Source organism: Coenobita brevimanus, chromosome 93 (genome assembly GCF_032717465.1).
Source record: "Coenobita brevimanus isolate Jiangsu-jjx chromosome 93, ASM3271746v2, whole genome shotgun sequence".
NCBI lineage: Eukaryota > Metazoa > Arthropoda > Malacostraca > Decapoda > Coenobitidae > Coenobita > Coenobita brevimanus.
This window is the reverse complement of record NC_137046.1, coordinates 46989898-47009381: the sequence shown is the minus strand read 5'-3', so window position 1 is coordinate 47009381 and position 19484 is coordinate 46989898. Positions and strand designations below refer to the sequence as shown.

General features: G+C 40.9%; 1 protein-coding gene across 1 annotated transcript in view; it reads left to right on the top strand.

Annotated features, from left to right (window-relative positions):
* Positions 1-5986, top strand: part of LOC145412518 (uncharacterized) — a 491890-nt gene extending 485904 nt beyond the window's left edge. The window contains exon 41 of the mRNA XM_080282412.1: positions 3488-5986. Within this exon, the coding sequence (XP_080138538.1) occupies positions 3488-3577 (90 nt within the window). The 3' untranslated portion in view covers positions 3578-5986. The remainder of the gene's footprint in view (positions 1-3487) is intronic.
* The last annotated feature ends 13498 nt before the right edge of the window (positions 5987-19484 follow it).

The window sequence follows — 19484 nt, the reverse complement described above, 5'->3', positions numbered from 1 at the left end:
GAAGGGCATCCGGTCATAAAATGCTACACGCTCCAAACCAAAGTCCTCTACCCAGGGGCAACGCCTTAGCCCTTATCCAAAAGGGGTACCTGGCGTAAAACTTACTTTTATTGCTATTTTGCATGAGACAACTCTGTTCTGTTCAATCCTTTAAGAGACAGCTGAAAGTCTTTCTTTTTTCAAAATGCTGTGACCTGGAGAGAGGTACTATGGTTGATGATTATAGGGTTTAATTTTTGCCACTTTCATATTTTTTTATTGATGACGTTTGTATTGTATATGAGATGTCACAATTCTCGTAATTGTAAAAATAATTTATATTTTGTCGAGCGCTAGTGAATTCCCTGTGGAAGAACTGGTGCTTTTGAGAAACAAAAGACCAGATTATTATTATTATTATTATTATTATTACATATGTGCGTGCCATTCAGACTCCACATTTTTTCATTTTATTTCACTGTTCATCATTATTTATCACCAGATTGAAAAATCCGCAAGTAATCAAATCCACAAGCTTCAAGTCTGTGAGCATCAAGGGTTTACTGTACAGTACATATACTGTATATATATACAAGGAGGTCCCGAACATACAAGCAGTTAGGTTCCATTTGGCATAGGCATATAATGAATTCTCTCTCTCTCTCTCTTTTTTTTTTTTTTTTTTTATAAACAACGGAGGAAGGAAAAACAAATGAGTAAAAAAAAAAAATAATAATCCATACACCAGATTACTGGTGTCCTCCGTTCATAAAATATCTGTAACAGTTAGACTTGAACAGTTATGAGTTGAAATTTGGAGGGAAACATCTCTGGGGAAGCGAGTTCCAGAGAGATGCAGTTCGGGGAATGAAAGAATTCTGATAGGCAGAAGTTCTGCAATATGGCTGAGTGACATTCCAGTCATGAGCGCTACCAGATGCCCGTGTAGCATGAGGGAAGGTATGGAGAGGTGGCACCATGGATGCAACTTTGTCTGAGCATTTGCCAAAAAAATATCTGTAAAATAATGCAAGGGAGACAACATTCCTTCTTACTTGCAGGGGAGGTAGTTTATATGTAATGGCAGGGTTGTTAATGATTCTAACAGCTTTGTTCTGAATTTTGTCTAATTGTCTTAATGCAACCTCTCCACAACCATTCCATAAGGGTGAGCAATATTCAAGCTGAGAGCGCACATGACTCTTATAAATTATAGCTAACTGCTCATCAGCAAAGAAGTTATGGACTCTGTACAATAATCCAAGTTTCTTTGAGGCGGTTTTAGCAAGTGATCTGACATGAATATTAGTTGGGTTCAAAGACCCCACCAAAGGCAAGTTTTCAAGCCAAAATATATGATGCCAAACGCAACAAACATATCTGTATTACTGAACCGTAGAGAAAGCAACCTGAAAGAGCAAATAGTACGCAAATAACATGACTGCACATTAATAAAACATACAGTATAAAACATGCATAACACTCATCTACTGGTGGTAATGTACTGGAAGTGGGAAGCTGGCGGTCGCCAGCTGAGCAGCCGAGCCAGATTCCCAAACCCATATTATTGTACCCGGTACGTTAAAATTATCAATTTTTGGTCAAAATTATCGCACTCATAAACAAAAGCATTTCTTCTTATAGATGAGTAATTACTGTGGAATTAATATATTTATACGTGGAGTGATTAACCCTAAAACACGTTCGGGGGCAAAATTTTACCCCATGCCAACTTTGATCACGTGGCATTCTATGTGACAGAGAGACCAGGATGGGTGGGGCTATAGCTTCAGTTTGGTGTTTGCTTTGTGGATGAGAGGTATGTGCTTGGTGCTGTGACTATTAGTGTGGGCGTTAGGAGTGCACCGGGGTAAAATTTCACCCTCATATGGAAATGTGTACAATCTTGATCTGCGACCTCCCCTCTCTTGGTGGCACTGCTGCCATAGAGAGACCAGGCTGGGTAGGGCTATAGCTTCAGTTTGGTGTTTGCTCTGTGGGTGAGAGGTGTGTACTTGGTGCTGTGACTATTAGTGTGGGCGTTAGGAGTGCACGGGGGTAAAATTTCACCCCTGTGCGTAAGTGTGTACAATTTTGGTCTGCGACCTCCCCTCTCCTGGTGGCACTGCTGCCATAGAGAGACCAGGCTGGGTAGAGCTATAGCTTCAGTTTGGTGTTTGCTCTGTGGGTGAGAGGTATGTGCTTGGTGCTGTGACTATTAGTGTGGGCGTTAGGAGTGCACTGGGGTAAAATTTCACCCCCGTACATAAGCATGTCAGTTATGGAGTTTTTTTTTAAGTTTCCCATTTAATATCACATTTTCTTTTTTTGGTTTTATTTAGAGATGGAAATGAAAGTTCAATCATTATACTTTCAAATGACACCTTTAGGTTTAATAAAAACTGAGTAGAAATATTTGTGTTTATTTTCCGAAATTGGGGTAAAATATTACCCCCGTACGTGTTGCTGTTATAAAAAATAGGAGACGTGTTCCTGTCATAAAAAATAGGGGACGTGTTCATGGGTTAATTAACGTTATATAATTTGTTTAACAGATAAGTACCTACTGTACCAGATTATAATACTGGTTATCGTAATAGTTACTAATTCCTACTATTGTGCTAGTCTTACAGTAGACTTGTTAATTTTGCAATCCCCGATTTATTTTTTAGATTATGAAATTATGAAAGTTATTTCATTATCGGATGCATTCTGTCGCATATCACAAAATGTGCCAAAATATTGCATTTTGCAATAATTATCGCACGTCTGGCAACGCTGCAGCTGAGCAGTCCTGCTATTTCTATCCGAGGTTGAGAGAAAACAATGGTGACTGCATTTAGGTAAGAGTTCCATCTGGAAGAGGAAGCTCATGGCCAGTGGATGAAAGATCCCTAGACAGGGTAGAATGAGAACCAAGTGTTAGTGACAGGCGCTTCGATTAAGAATGACAAAAAAGTGCAGGTGCATAGCACACTAGCATACAGTATCTCATAGTTCAAGAATGCAGTTAACCCCTAGGCTGTGGCAGCCCTAAACATTTTCTACGTCTGTGGTGCAGAAAAACCGGTTTAAAAAATCGTGGTTTTCATCATGTGTTCTGACCCACTCACAAGTATACGCTTGCAATAGATGTAAAAAATGACCAAAAAGTTCACAATATTTAATGAGACTCTTCCGGAAGGGACGACGCAGTCTTCCGATCGACATTTCCGCATTTGCAGCCGAGGGGTTAATAAAAAGTGATTAGGAGGTCAAGGAGTGTTAAGTGCTTAGCCAATGTTTTGATCTTCATTTCTGCCAGATAATAGGGGAGCAGAGAGTATTGTACTTAGCTAATCAAGCACAAGACCTTGAGGCAATACAGTAGTAAATTAGTGCCATTAAATTATCAGTGATTAAAAGGAAAGATAGGGAGACTATTTTTATAGTACTGACAAAGAATTATTTGCATACTTGTTAAGTGTTAGACAGAAGTTCATTATTTACTCGGTAATTATTTTTGCAGCTGGCTTACGACTACAAGTTTGATGAAGAAGAAGATCACAAAATACCTTGCCTGTGTGGTGCAGAGAACTGCAGGAAATGGATGAATTAAGAAGTCCCAACTGAAAGTACAATGTCCTTTATGGACCTCTGTAATTAGCAACAAAAGACAGACAAATAGAAACTAAAAATTTGTTTACTTTGTATAGTACCTGTGCCTTGAGACTTAATGATGCAGCATTACCAGATTTGTGTGGCCTGTTTCATGTAATGAACAAATGGGCAATGATATTTTCTTTACATTATTCACTAGAATAGATAACCTAAGTTATCTTGCCAAAGTATCTAGCTGGTAGTTGACTGTGAAGTTATTACTTGAAATAATTTGTAATCTGACAATTCACATATTTATTTGACTTTGGTTTTATTTTACCAAAGCAGTAGTAATTTACTGTACATTATTTGTATATATGCAATACTCTACATACATGTATACATGTAATTTTTCTTCTATGATCCTTTATGTGTGTTGTGTCTATGATGGAATGTCCTCAAAAGTTGTATGTTTTTTAATGTGACTGCAAATATAAATGAGTGCATGCATGTGTGTAGTTTGCATGTAAACAAATAATTAAAGAAAGTAAGATGACATCTCTGTAAAGAGAACTGGTTGTGTCAGCATTAGGGTACAGGTGATCTTTTTGAGAGCAAGAATTTATGACTAATTTAAAACTGATGGGGATATATATATATATATATATATATATATATATATATATATATATATATATATATATATATATATATATACATATATATATTTACACTCATCTCTGAATCCATTTTTTTTATTTTTTAATACTATTAAGCTAAGGTATTGAATGTACTTGAATAGTATTGCTCACTTTTTACTTGGGGAAAGCTTCAGTTAGCATTGCTGGGCAGGAATTGAAAAGCCAAGTGCCTTGTGCAAGGAAATCAGCTTTCCAAGTCAGGGATTGGTTATAATAATTTTGTGGCTGAAGTGCAATTCTTTGTCCGAAAGGAAATGTGATTAATAGTGTTTATGTTAAACTGGTCCAACTTTCGAGTACAGTATATGACAAGTGGCCTAAAAACGTTCTTCCATCACTGTTGTGAACATGTTATACCTTCATCAGTGCTGCATCTTAGAACATGATTTATGATGGTGAACTGAAAGATGGCCCAGTTTTTATAAGCTGATTATTAATTAATGTGTAATTACAAATTTCTATGGATAGTAAATCTATTTTCTCACCAATGCCAAAGCCAGGTGTGTGATCACACACTGGTATTGTGGCTCTCAGTCCTCACAGTTCATGTATGAAAACAGCATGTCCAGGTGTTAGTTTCCAGTAGGCACCAGTAAAAACAGCCTATGGTTGCAAGAGCTGTTATTTATTTAGGTCATGTGATGATAGTACTCCATGACCTCTGATTTGTAGTGGATGCATAGGCTAGGCATTCTGACAGTTTGCCACTGTTACTGGTTGTACTGGAGGAGTATCAGGGTACCTCAGGCAGCCAGGTAGTGGATTTTAGTTTTATTTAAGGAGATATTTTAAAATGTCAGTTGAGTCCTTCCTTATTACAGTAACTTATATCAATTGCATATTTTTACCTGCCATCAGAGTGTGTGATCATGTTATGACAGTCTTCATAGGTACTGTAATATGTGTAGAGTGTGACCCCTAAAGCAAGTGTAATGTATACTGACCCGAGCCAGTGTTTGCCGTTGATTGTTTCACGTGTTAATGTATTTTCCCAGGACTTTTCCAAAGCTGGACTTAGATGTATGTTTTCACTGCTTTTTCAGTATCTTTCTCAGATGTATATGGACAAGTATGCCAAAGCTATTAAGGTATCTCTATGTTTTCATTGTTAATTTGTTACCTTTTTTAAAAACGTAATTTATAATTATTTCTTTCTGTATTAATCCTACTTACAGACCTAAGATATTTTAGATGTATTTGATTAGCATACAAAGAGTTGGCTTTAGACTACATGGACACTGTTACCGTTACTCAAGTTTGTTGACAATTGTCCATACCCCTGTCAGTCTTGGTTTTGTCAATGGTTTGATTGCCAGCAAGTCATAATTATATCTGGTGTATGGAGATGTTCTTTCTTAAGTCACATTGGTCTAACAGCAACTGGGTAGTTGCAGAAGTTGGAAAAATTGCCACTTTTAAAACCACCCTGAGTTTGCCAAGTACAGTATATATTATACAAAGCCTGCAGTTTTAACAGTACAGTATACACAACACTTCAAATCACACAAGAATGAGCTCCCACCTCCTTTCACAAATGTATAACATCTGTAATATGTATAAGTATTATTAATAATCTTCATGAGTTTGATGATATATTATTAAAAGAAACAAAAAAAAAATAAATATAAGTATCCCAAGCATTCTCATGTTTTTTGTGTGTGATTGGGAGTTTGGCAGGACTCCCAGAATGTAGAGCTGTTTGTGTGGAACTCTGAAGCTGAACTATGTCAATATGTAAATAGATTGTTGAATACAGTCAATAAAATCATTTTTCATGTTTTGGCTTTTTACAACTAAGTACAGTATTTATTTGGTTTTTCCTAAGCTTAGACTTTGTTTCCCCACATGCTGTAGAGGCAATGGAGGTACCCTTCATGAAAGTGGTAGTGATATCTACAGCAGTGATAGTGATGGTAGCTGATGTAGTGGTAGTGGTGGAGTGACAGTAATGGCAACTGTAGTAGTGTAGTGATGGTAGCTGTAGTAATGTGCTTTTCACCTCCCCCCTTCCCCTCCAATTCCTGACCTTTTGCTGTACTGGGGGGTTGCTTTGGGGTTCGTGGCTAGGTTGTAACACCCCTCTTAAAGTAGCCTTATTTCCCTGCCACCAGCCTAAATAGTTTTGTCAGGACCTCCTTCTGTCACCTAGCTCCTTTTCCTACTCTTCCATGATATCTTTAGTTTACACAGTGTGCACATTTCCTTTTTCATCAAAATTTCATGCTGTGTGGAGAAAGAAGAGTTGTCATGGCTGGGATGGGGTCAGTGTTTGAGACCACTTGTGGAGACTGGTAGAACGACCCACTCAAGGATGTTTGGAATGGAGGGTTTGTGACAGTCACTGCTATGTCACCGTCCCAAAGGCGGGACTATCCTTAAGGAGCGGCCCATTGGTTCCAGGGGGGATCGTTCCCTGAAAAAGGACTCTTGGTGTATGGCCAGATGCTTGTCACTACAGTTTGGAGTGCATTGGTTATACTTGTGCCTGTATAACTCTATAATTGTTATGATGCCAAACGGTAGGAGGTGAACATCTGGGAGTTAGTCTTCACTAGTGTTGATGGTTCAAAACACTGCCTTTTGAATAGTTAATGGTGCCTTTTTGACAAATCTCACAGCAGTTCCTTCTCTAGCCCCATTTCTGTCTGTTGTCTCTACATCCTTCTATCCTGGCCAACTCGAACACGTGATACAACTGACGACCTTTCGTGTAGATATGGAAATGCTGTCGTTACCTAGATTGCTTGGCTTTTCCTCAGCTCCATCTAACATCTCTCTCTCTCTCTCTACCATCACTGGTGTTGGTGGTGGTGATCCTTCCCATGCTTCATCCAAAGTAGGGTCTTCTTTGATTGCTGTGTTTACCCCATACAATCTCTTGCTGTCCAATATGTGTACTCACCTCTATATACTGGTACTTCTGCTTCCTCCACCATTCCCCAGCTTCCACTTCATCACTCTGCTTCTACCACTGCTAATGTCTCTGCTCCTGGTACAGTCTCAATGTCGACAGCCTTCTGTCCTCATTCCTCAGCTACTGTTTTTTGTGACTTAAGCCTGTCAGGACTCCATATTATAATAATACAAATAATAAAAGATAGCATGATAGATAGATACAGGAATCTACATTATCTTAATACAACTCATAGTAGATAGCATAATAGATAGGAACACCAGTCAAGCTAGGTGTGGGAAAAGGAAATGAGCTTGCAAGATTTTGGTAAAGGAGCACTTCCGGTGCACCTATAGCATTCCTTCACTAAAATCTTGCAAGCTCATTTCCTTTTCGCACATCTAACTTGACTGGTGTTCCTATCTATTATGGAATCTACTATGAGCTGTGCCATGATAATGTAGATTCCTATATCTATCTATCATGGTATCTATTATGATTTGTATTATTATAATACGGAGTCCTGACAAGCCCACCTACTTGAACCAAAGTTTTCAATGGGCCTGCGTTTACCCCTATGGCAAATGATAACCTGATATTTCATCTGCAGTTGCCATCCCATGTTGGGTCAGAGGTCTCTGGCCCCAGTTTGATAACTTGAGTAGTTACTCCAGAATGAAACTCAAGCCTCTCACAAGGCCGATCTTGCTGATTTCCTTGGTGTCTTTGTCTCTGTTGAGAAGGATGTGCACATGAACTCCAAGTGTGATACTGTTGTGAGCTGATGTGATGTCAGATTTGGTGGTTATCCATATCATGACTGATGGTGACATTAAGTCATCTTGGAATTACAAGGTCACTCCACTGTTTCTGTATCCTGCTTTATACTCCCAAATGCTGCCAGAGATCAGCTTATATTGCAAAAGGGGCCTTTGGCAGTCGTGCAGTCCCTAATTTTTTTTTACTGTCGGTGGTGCCCGCTTCCTGTGAAAGAGCATCTGCCTACCCCACGCCAGTGCCAATCTTGGTGTTATGGTCACCCTGTAAAGATCTGTAGATCGTCCCTCACCTGTCCACTCTGTGTTTTCTCTGCCACCACACGATGCTGTCCAAATTGCCACAACGCATACATTTGGGTTTGTAGGGAGGGTGCCCAATCTATCAGTTTGAGTGTGGGTTTGCAGTCTGGGCCTTTCTTAATATGAAACTCATAGAGAAGATCGCCAACATGGCTTCAGAGGATCTGACCCTTATTCCAGTCGTTTACATTCCACGCTCTATGTAGCTCTCAACCTTCTACACCTAATTCTTCCCTCCTTGTGACTTCCACAAGGTTTTCTACTTCCTCTGTTTCTTCATCTGCATCTCTCGTAGTCCCTTGGTTACTTCTGTTTATATATATATATATATATATATATACAGTATATATCATCATCATCTGGACCTCCTTTCCCACCCATCTATCTGTATATATATATATATATATATATATATATATATATACAGACAGATAGACAGATAGATAGACTGATAGACAGATAGATAAAATCATCTAATTCTGTCACCCCATGAGGAGTGTAGAAGCCCGGCGCTAGGCAAGTTGGTCCTGACATTTATAATGAGAGTGACCAGCCTCACTCATCCCTGAGTGGCATAATGTGAGTGAGCACCACAGCAGTTCATACAAGAGCGAGGAGGGGGATTAAGGCAATCAGTCTCACCATGATAATCACCACCAGAGTATGCATACATTTCTGGGAGACCATACAGTTTCTGATGACGCGACTAACTGACGCGCCCAAACCTCTGGCAATGAAAACACCTTCTTGGCCTTGGCACGTAAGCCTTAAACTGAGAATGGTGGAAAGTTGCATCGAGAACACCGTGCAGCTTCAGTCACAATCAAATGCCAAAATCAAAGCTGGAATATCTGTCAGAATCCTGTTTACCTGCTTGATCCTTTCAACTTTAACCGTTCATTGGTGTGCCAGCCCCTCTACAAAGTCCTCCTCTGAGTACCTAAGGAAATCCTTGAAGAAGACTACTCCCCTGGTATGGTTCAAGGTGGCATGACGGGTGATCACCACTTCTTTAGAAGCCAATTTTTTTATGGCATGGATACGAGCATTTTCTGGCATCCTTGTCCTCTACAAGCTGAGACCCTTCTGCTTGTGGGACTGCCTTTGAAACGACCCACAAGCCTTGACCAGGTCACAGTGGACTTTAAGTGTACTTTGGTCTCTACATGAAGTACAGTACTTTCAGCCAGCGGCAAGACAAGGAAATGCTCAGAGTCATCTGTTACAATGACACCAAGCATCATCTCAACTGTAGGGCTGAAAGTTTTCTTGGAGGGCTTGGTGCCTCTCCCTCAAGAACTGCTCTTACTTTTTCTTCCAGTAGACTGATAGGGCTCAAGCATTACTACACCCAAGACATAACCTATTAAGACTGAGAAGGACCACCAGCATTTGTGATAAGAAAGTCATTTGGAATCCAACAGACTTGCACGGTTCGTCACCAGGAGATTCTGGACCCCTGGAGTGCCCGGTGTCTGCAGGAGGAGAAATGTGGCCAGCAGATAACTCATGGATCTCGCCACACGGCACATGAGGATCAATGCCGGGGTAAGGGGATTCTGTCACATAATAACAAGAAGAGACTTCACTCCTCCAGCCTCACCCACCATGGAGCCCAACAAAGGGAGGTAAAATGACTGGTCACACCGTCACAGAACACGTCAGAACGCCAGGGGTGGTGGAAGAGTACATGCGGGTAGCCACTACACAACTAAACAGCAGTTCTGAACCAACAGAGTGCCAGGCTGAATGATGTCCACTTGACTCTAGCCAATAAATTATCAGCCGACTGATTTGGTTGGACCTCACCAAGCTGCCTGTCTAGTCAGACCAGGCGAACAATGAGGCATGTTGCTACCCATAGGGAGCATCATGTGGCATTGCTCAACCACCATGCAGTGTATCTCTTTGGCATCACAGAATGTCATGCACGGCAAACACATGAGGAGGGGAGGGGGCAACATCCCTGTCCTAAGATGACCGGAACAGGGTACATCACCATCAGCAGGCCTCCTTACCTAGTGATGAGGGAGGGAGAACTTAGTCCATGAGATCGGTGGATATCAATCCTAATGAGGCAGCCAGGCAACCAAAGTAGGGGACCCAACCAACCACACTTCAAGCCCCACCACTACAACAAGGTAGTTCTCCTTTGCTGGGGTCTCCAAATATTCTTTTAACGCATGTTCTGTCCCTTGGTTGTCACCTGCCTGTTGTGGAGCCCTTCGTATCAAACAGGCTCGTTGGAAAGTTTCCATCGTGAGCGTGGTACTTCTGATCAATAATATAATTTTATTCATTTTAAACAAGTTAGTGCAGCTCTCTGCCGAACTTTTATGAGAGCCAAACATAACAGCTGGAAATCTTATGTTACTTCGATTTCCCATGACCACCCTTGTCTCTTCAATTTGGCGCTGTATTCATAAAATTTGGGGGAAACATATTCCTTCTTTCTCTCCTGTCTCAAATTTTTAATGGTTCCTCCACAGCGGTCCTTGCTGAGGTTGCTAATGTTTTGGGGTGACAATTCAGAGACATCAGTAAAGATTATCATCTGTCGCCAGTTTCAAGCTACAGGTATTAAACAGACATCTGAACACATTCCCTTCAATTTTTCTTTATCATCCGTTGCATACTACAATGCCCCATTCTCTGTACCTGAACTGATCTCTGCTCTTCAGTCTTGATGGTATTCATTATAACATGCTTGGCCACTTGCCTCGCAGACCATTCATTCTCTTCTTTCTTATCCTAATCTATCCAAACAAAGCATAGTCATCATGGCTGTGAAGAGCCAACCGAGTGGTGTGATTAGTAATGGATTTGGTAGTGACCTGACTTAAGCAAACCTCACTTATCCAAACCTCCGCAAATGGAGTACCTATACTCATCATGGCTGAGACAATAGCAAAGCAGGGAATGAAGTGGTGTGATTAGTAATGGATTTGGTAATGACCTGACTTCTCTTTTCTAAAACTCCTCAAATGGAGTATACCTCATATGATTGTGATGAGAGCAACGCAAGGATTCCAGTTGTACAATTAGTAATGGATTTTACAATGACCTGATGAAACTAACCATGTATCTTAACCTGAAATGGTGGGTACTCATCAATGCTGTAATGAAAGAACAGCAAGGAGACGATTGGTGTGATAACTTGAATTTGGTACTGTATTGACCTCACCAAACCTGATCTCACTGATCCAAACCTATCCATGTGGAAAGCACTCGTCACAGCTATGACGGGAGAAATGTAAGGAGTCGGGTATTATGATTAGTGATGGATTTTGGAATAGCCCGACCTAACCTAACCTTACTTATCTTAACCTATCGAAACAGAACATACTGATCATACCAATGAGGACAGTAATGCAGGGAGTCGAATAGTGTGATAAGTAATGGATTTGGTAATAGCCTGACTTACCAAACCTCGCCAAACGGAGTGTATTTACCACTGCTACAATGTGAGAAAAGAATAGTCGATTAGTTTCATTAATAATGGGTTTGGTAATGACCTGACCTGACCTGCCCTAACCTAATCTCAGTTATCCAAACATCTGCAAATGCAGTAGGCTGTACTCGTCATTGCTGTGATGAGAGCAGTGTAAGGAGTTGTGTGATGTAATTAGTGTTCGCGTGATTAGTGATGACATTCACTAGGACCAAATCGATGGATGGAGCCCACCGACAATATGTTAAAGGAAGAGTAGGCTTAAGTTTGGAATTATCTGAATTATTATTATTATTAATAGGAAAAGTGTATGGTAGGATACTTATTGACAGAGTTAGAGAAAGAACAGAGGAATTAGTTGGAGAAGAACAGGGAGGCTTTAGGAAGGGAAAAGGTTGTGTAGATCAGATATTCATTCTCAGATCTTTAGTGGAAAAGTTTCTAGAGAAGGGAAAGAAGTTGTATGCGGGTTTCATGGATTTGGAGAAAGCATATGACAGGGTGGATAGACTAGGATTGTGGAAAGTGTTAAGAATATATGGAGTAGATGGGAAGTTGTTGAATGCTGTGAAGAGTATGTACGATGGTGCGAAGGCTGCAGTGCGTGTGGATGGTGAACTAAGTGAATTTTTCTCTTTGAAAGTTGGGTTGAAACAGGGATGTGTCATGTCTCCATGGCTGTTCAATCTGTACATGGATGGGGTAATAAAAGAGGTACAAGGTAGGGTAGTGGATGTTGGAGTGGCCCTGGTGAGAGAGGATAGTGTTTGGAAACTCCCTGTGCTGTTGTTTGCAGATGATACTGTGTTGTTGAGTGAAGACGAAGGGGAGCTGCAAGGCTTGGTGGATGAGTTTGGGAGAGTGTGTAAGAAACGGAATCTAAAGGTGAATGTAGGGAAGAGTAAAGTGATGGTCTTTGAGAGAGGTGAAGTCAGTGAATGTACAGCGAGGTTGGATGGTGAGGAATTGGAAAATGTGAGTACGTTTAAGTACTTGGGTAGTGTGATGAGTAAGGATGGAGGTTTGGAGGGTGAAGTGCTTGAAAGGGTACAGCAGGGAAGAAAGGTTGCTGGTTCTTTGAAAGCAGTGATAAGAAACAGGGAAGTGAGCATGGAAGTGAAAAAGTTACTACATGACAGTATTGTGATTCCAACTCTAACGTACGGAAGTGAAGCTTGGACGTTGTTGGAAGGACACAAGTCAAGAGTGAGAGCAGTGGAAATGAGTTATTTAAGAGGAGCCTGTGGAGTCACATGGAGAGACAGGCTGACGAATGAGGATATAAAGGAGCGTTGTGGTGTTGATGTGGATGTGATAGGAAGCGTTATGAGGAACATACTGAGGTGGTTTGGCCATGTGGAGAGGATGGAGGGTGAAAGACTGACGAAGAGAGTGTATGTGAGTGAGGTGGAGGGGGAAAGAGGGAGGGGGAGGCCGAGGATGAGATGGAGGGATGGGGTGGAGAGGTATATGAGAGAGGGGGGTGTGAGTTGGGAGCAGGGGAGTGAAATGGCGGGGGACAGGGCGACTTGGAGGCGATTTGTTTGTGGCCACCCCAAACGGGACTGAGGGGTCTGGCAATAGATAGATAGATAGAATTGGCTGCAGTATAGAATTACTTGCATTATTATTATGATTATTATTAATCGGCTGAGGTATGGAATTATTTGCATTAATATTATCTATTATTATTATTATTATTATTATTATTATTATTATCATTATTATTATTATTATTATCATTATTATTATTATTATTATTATTATTATTATTCTTAGGCTGAAGTATGAAACTTCTTGAATTATTATTATTATTATTACTATTATTATTATGATGATGATGATGATGATGATGATGATGAAGTATGGAATTATCTGAATAAAAAAATAATAATTTAATCATTACAACAACAACAACAATAATAATAATAATAATAATAATAATTTTATCTTTTACGGCTCACACTTGGCTTTATTGTTGTGGGGGGAGGGGAGGGACCAAAGCAGCCTAAAAGTCACGGTATTTTTGTTGCTTTGCCAGAAACTGGTCTTTAAAAATGCAAAATTTTATAACCTGAGAAACACTGACACATGAGTAAGTCAAGTAGCCTATGGCTCAGTCGGAGACGAGCTAATGATGTTTTCCAGCACCTGTGCCTGTGGCCCGAGGAGGACCACAGAGAGACAAAAAGTTATACTTAACATTGTTGTGTGTGCCTTGCGACCACAGGGATTGCTAGTTCTGAAATAACAAACTTTGAAACATAGGGCAATGATCCGAACATTGAATTGGTTACGGGACAGGAAATTATGGGAGGGAAATGGCCGACCTGGCAAGATCAACCCGATCATTACTCGGGACACCTGTATGCCCAGGAACCCAACAAAACTTAACAAATTTACGATGGACATACAAGCGAAACAAACATTCTTGGACATTAAATACTAAAGGATGGGTGAAAGGAGGCGGCTAGAATAGCTTAAGTGCACTAAAAAGGTAAGAAAATATGGTAAACAAAGAGGAAGAGAAGGTGAAAACTCGACGTAGGGCAAAGAGGATAGCATAAAGTTCAGTCGACAAGACACTGGCAAGTGATGGAAGATGATACCGAAATAAATCAGAGGGAAATAAAACAGCACAACCCGTACCGTGGGACGTCTTGTACTCATCCGTGTAAACAGGAACAAAGAAGAGTGTGCGGACAAATGTGCAAGAAAGAAGGCATGAAGCAAATCAGGGGAAGTGGAGGACTTTAAAGGTAAAATGGATGAACATGCAGAGGGACGTGGCATAAGCCACGGAAGACAAGTGCGGAATGGGAGGGGCCAGGAAGCGGCAAGGAGGAAGAAACTAGGGAGTACTGCATTCTTACAGAAAAAGGAAGCTGGACTTGGAAGAAATGGCATCTCCAACTCGACGAGGGATACTGAGAGATGAGGAGGGAAACTGACGGAGCCGTGCATAAGAGCGAAATGGAATAAACATACGACGATGTGAAAGGGAGGGATAGTCAGACTAAACACAGAGACTAGAAACAGGAGTAGACAGTAAAGCGCCAACTGCCATATGGTGTAAAGAATCTAGCCGACATAAAACAGATGCTGAGGCAGAAGATCACACGTGGTAACCATAAATCTATTTGGATAATACTATGGTCGTATGAAGACGGAGTAGTTTACGATCAGCACTCCATGAAATACTCGTAAAAGTCAAAGTCTGTAGACGCTGCAAACGTTTCAGAGAAACACTCCGGAGAAGAAATATGGTCCTTCCAATTTAAATGGGAATAAAAAAGCAAGGCTTAAAAAGGTGACCATGGGATGACAGGAGAGAGGAGTGTCATACAAGGAAAGAGAGGCACGAAGGAAAATGCGAGAAAGGGTGAAGGAAACAGCATGGGACCTGGTAAGAGAAAAACGAAAACCCACCAAGAGGCTGCACTGATTGCTGACTGCAAAAAAGACTGAAGATCCAGTAAGTCAGACCAGCTGTATGAATTGCAAAATCTTCAACATACGAGTACAACGACGAACGGACACCAACAGGCTGGGAGGACACAAAATTACTGATGGTAATCAGCAAAGAAGTGGTGTTGAGAACACTGCCCTGCGGAACACTTTCGTACTGTGGAGTTCAGCAGTAGAATTATGAACACGGACTCGAAAGGAACGATCTGAATGGAAATTCTGGGGAAAAAATCCTAGCTTGCCCGAGATGCCAGAGGATTAACAATATGTAATGTATGGTATTTCCAATTCGTATCATAAGCTTGCTCCAGGACGAAAAAGAGAACTAAGACGGACTGATGACGAACAAAGGTCTGTCGAATATCGGTATCCAGAGTTAATGAAGGTTCCATTGTATTATGGCCACGTTGATACCCATACTACAAATTATATAACTACTCTGACTCCAGAACCATATGAGGCGACTTTAGATCATACGTCCAAGAAATTTACATAAACAACTGGTATAAGCACTAGGACTATAATCAGTTGGAAGATGAACGCTTTTACCTGGTTTGAGAATGAGAAGAACTAGGGCAATTCCCCACGTGGGAGGGAAAAAAAAAAAAACGACTATAAAGCACTTTCATAAGATGCTGAACTGTCTACACTCGGAAGGAATCATTGTAACTCATGCTGTATTCAGTTCGTGAAAGGGAACAAAGTGGCAGAAATAATATAGCAGAAAACGATATGGAAGGTTAACCAAGTGGCAGAAATATCAAAGGAAGAAAAACGACAAACATGAGATCGAAGTGGAAAGAATTGAATAGCATAGGCCTGTCTCCTGCCTCGTCCTCTGGGAAGCCACACAACCACGCACTAACCCACCCACCCACCTGCCCTGCCCACCTACGTACTCATCAACCCTGCCCATTCACTCACTCCTTCCACCCATTCTCCTCGCCCACCCACACATCCACCCACCTGTCCAGCCCACCTACCTACCCATCAACCCTGCTTCTCCACTCATTCGGTGGCTGAATCAGTAGAGAGCTGGCCTGCAGTCCTAATGGACTCACGTTCGAATCCCCGCTGGGGCAGGGAACAGTTTAAGGATCTGAATATCATTAAAGCAGACTTTACTGATCTACCAGACGACCCGCCGACATGTTATACAAATACCCCCGCTAATACCAATACACCAGTCCTGTATGAGACAGCCCTAGCATGTACTCAATATGGACGGTGTGTGTTAGTGCCGAAGTGGTGACATGTGGAGATGTGTGGACGTAGGAGGACTACTGGGCCATGGTAACGGGCTATGAAGCCTATGCCCAGAGTCGGACACACACACACAAAATCCGTCCACCCGCTCTACCCACCCACCCACCAAATGATTAGGCCAAGGATGTGGAACCAAGATTCCAAAGTATGAATGAAGTGACTGGCCCATTTCACTGAACATATTGTCTTCTGGAGCCTACCTCACCTAATCCTTAGGTGAAAAAACAAAAATGTCAGGATGATGAAATTTGTAATCTTTACATTATTATATTCTTTTAAATGTAATAAAGAATTAAACGGACGTTTCACATCCACGAATATGACTATATACTATAGTCAACAGTGGACAAATCAACTAGAAAATACATCAACAAGCAAGTGACCCTCTAAGATAATGCAGCCTGAGTGTAACGCCGTCTTGGGTGGTGTCAAACAGGGAATTTCTCACTCACTGTTTGCTCGATTGACTCAAGAATTCATCTCTGAGGGAAGCATCTACCAGTTCCAGTACCAATTACTTCAAACAAGAGAAGCTAAAATGACTCGCGATTCTGAGACTCGAGACACAGTCATGGCATTCGAAGAACGGATCTCGTATAGCCTATCGGGCTTGTCCACGCTACTATACGAAAGACTGAAAAACTGGTTAATAAACATAAATAAACAGAAAAGAGGTGAGTATACTGCGTTCCTCCCACAGCCGGGATCGATCCCACGACGACATGACTAGCGGTATATTCCTCTACCACTTGACTACCTCTGTCCTTCCCTGGTTCAGCACATGAACGCTCTAAGAAACTTTTATTTATTTAATAACAGTATTTACTTATTTAGCTTTGCATGAGAAGTATAACAGATAACGAGAAGAAAGACACCGAGGACACTGGGAACTGGTGAAGGATTGAATATCAAAGCTCGAGGGCAGTACATAACAACTAGCACCGGTATAAAAAAGAAAAAAAAATGTGGTATTCTGCAGAGCGTGATAATTAAAATAAGATGCACGACGAGTAAGATCCGCAAATTCAATGACTTTTAGAAAAGATAAAGAAGACAATGTAGGAATGAGGAAGTAAAGGTGGGAGAAGGAACAAACGTGAAGGTATGGTAAACACCCAAGCGTTAGGTTCACAAATGACAATAAGAAAAATACTGAACACAATGTGGTAGTGAGGAGGAAATGGAAGGAGAAGGAACAGAGGTGAAGGGATGGCGAGCGGTGGGCGAAGTTGCGAACAGTCTCCTCTCTGCCCTCGTGGTGGCTGGACGTGGTGTGTGGGGTCTCTACCCTCACTCACTCTTTCTACTTGTTGCTCTTCTCTGGTCCACACCGGCTCTGCGACGGTTGCACTGATGCCACAAGCATTTTGATTGCTCTCGGTTAAAAAAGTCGTTGCGGGTACTGTACCGGTATTTAAAAATGTAGTAATGCACATGTTAATAATGATATTTGCGTTGCATATAGGGCAACCTGGCAAGTGGCAATATTACCAGTGACTTTAAGATGTCATTTAAATAATGGTTTCTTTAACATGATTATCCTTTAAATAATGTCGATTGGCATTTTTAAAAACACATTTTGTATTATCTGATTTTTTTTCCTAACTCGAATTTTGTCTTACCTTGTAAAGATGATTGCGTACTGTGGCTGTCACACATTACTGTATACAGTACCTTAACACTCCCGAAAACCCTAGATACAATAAAGGGTAAGTCTGTATAGTATAAGTCAGCTTTAGTTAGGGGACTAAGCCAGTTACTGTTATACCGGTATATAAAGTCCTCCTATTTTATTTCGTTATGTTTTAACTGTTAGTACAATTTACCAACACAGTTCCACTAAACTCTTTAAATGCAGTTCGATTAAAGTAGTACTCTAATCGTTTACGGCTCTGGTTCTCGTTAAAGGTAAATAACAGTTTTCCGCCTCATTTCCTTGATATATGTTGCCGGCTTCGTTGGCGAAGACATTTTGCCTTCCATTCTCAGCCTGTCCCACAACTTACCAGTTAAGCCACATAAGCCCAAACTGTGATTACTGAACTATGATATTATGGCAATTCATTGTAAATGACTGTTACTCAACTTGCTTTAAAGGCTTATCTGTAAAAAATTTCAATTACCATTTTCTGACTACTAGTGATAAGAATTACGAACAATACCTGAGCCGATTTCTTAAACTCAGGATGATAAATGATTGTAGTTTTACATCCACCATGATATTTCACCCAGTGCAGAGAGCGCACTTTGTGTAAGGGTAAGGGTGGGCCAGACGCCTCGAGGAGCTTACACGTGTTGCTCATATCCGCTCTGTATACAGGGGCAAAGTAAAGGGAGTAGAAGAAACAACTGTTGAAATTGGTGATGAAAGTTAAGAAAGTGAAAACAAACAACCTCGCGAACCTGACTTTAGCCGGAAAGGAAAAAAAAAATAACGCTACAACTTTTACAAGAGCCATAAACTGACGTGATTGAGCAATTGAAGGGCCCGAGTGCCACAGTCAGTAAACCTAGATGAATGCATTTATGATCACCTGGACCTGAAAACGGAAAAGTAATTGGACTAACAGAAAATGAGTGACGTGCGACCATGATTCAGACGGAGAGCCACGCAAGAGCCTTGCTGCATGAGTCAAGGTAGGTGATGTGCTTGATGAGTGCGACAACCCGATAGTCTGTCTTCATGGTGGATACATACATACATACATATATAGATAGATAGATAGATAGATAGGCGGACAGATATAAATAATACTACACCTTCATAATACCGATCATAAAATTGCGAATAAATCATTTTTTTTTTTTTTTTCGTGTGGTACTCATGCAATGATTGACCTATCACCGGCAATCCCGGGGATCATACATGTAAAAAAAAAAAAAAAAATAGGGGACACTACTATTAGTTTCAAGTACAGGAAATTCAAGATTATACTAGGCCTATGTAAAATTACGTCGTTAGGTTTCCATACCAGGGTAAGGATAATTTATGTTGATGGATGATAACATCTCACCGGAGGTGAGGAGTGGAAGCTGCAATCTGAGTGGAATTTGGCCATGTGTGAAAA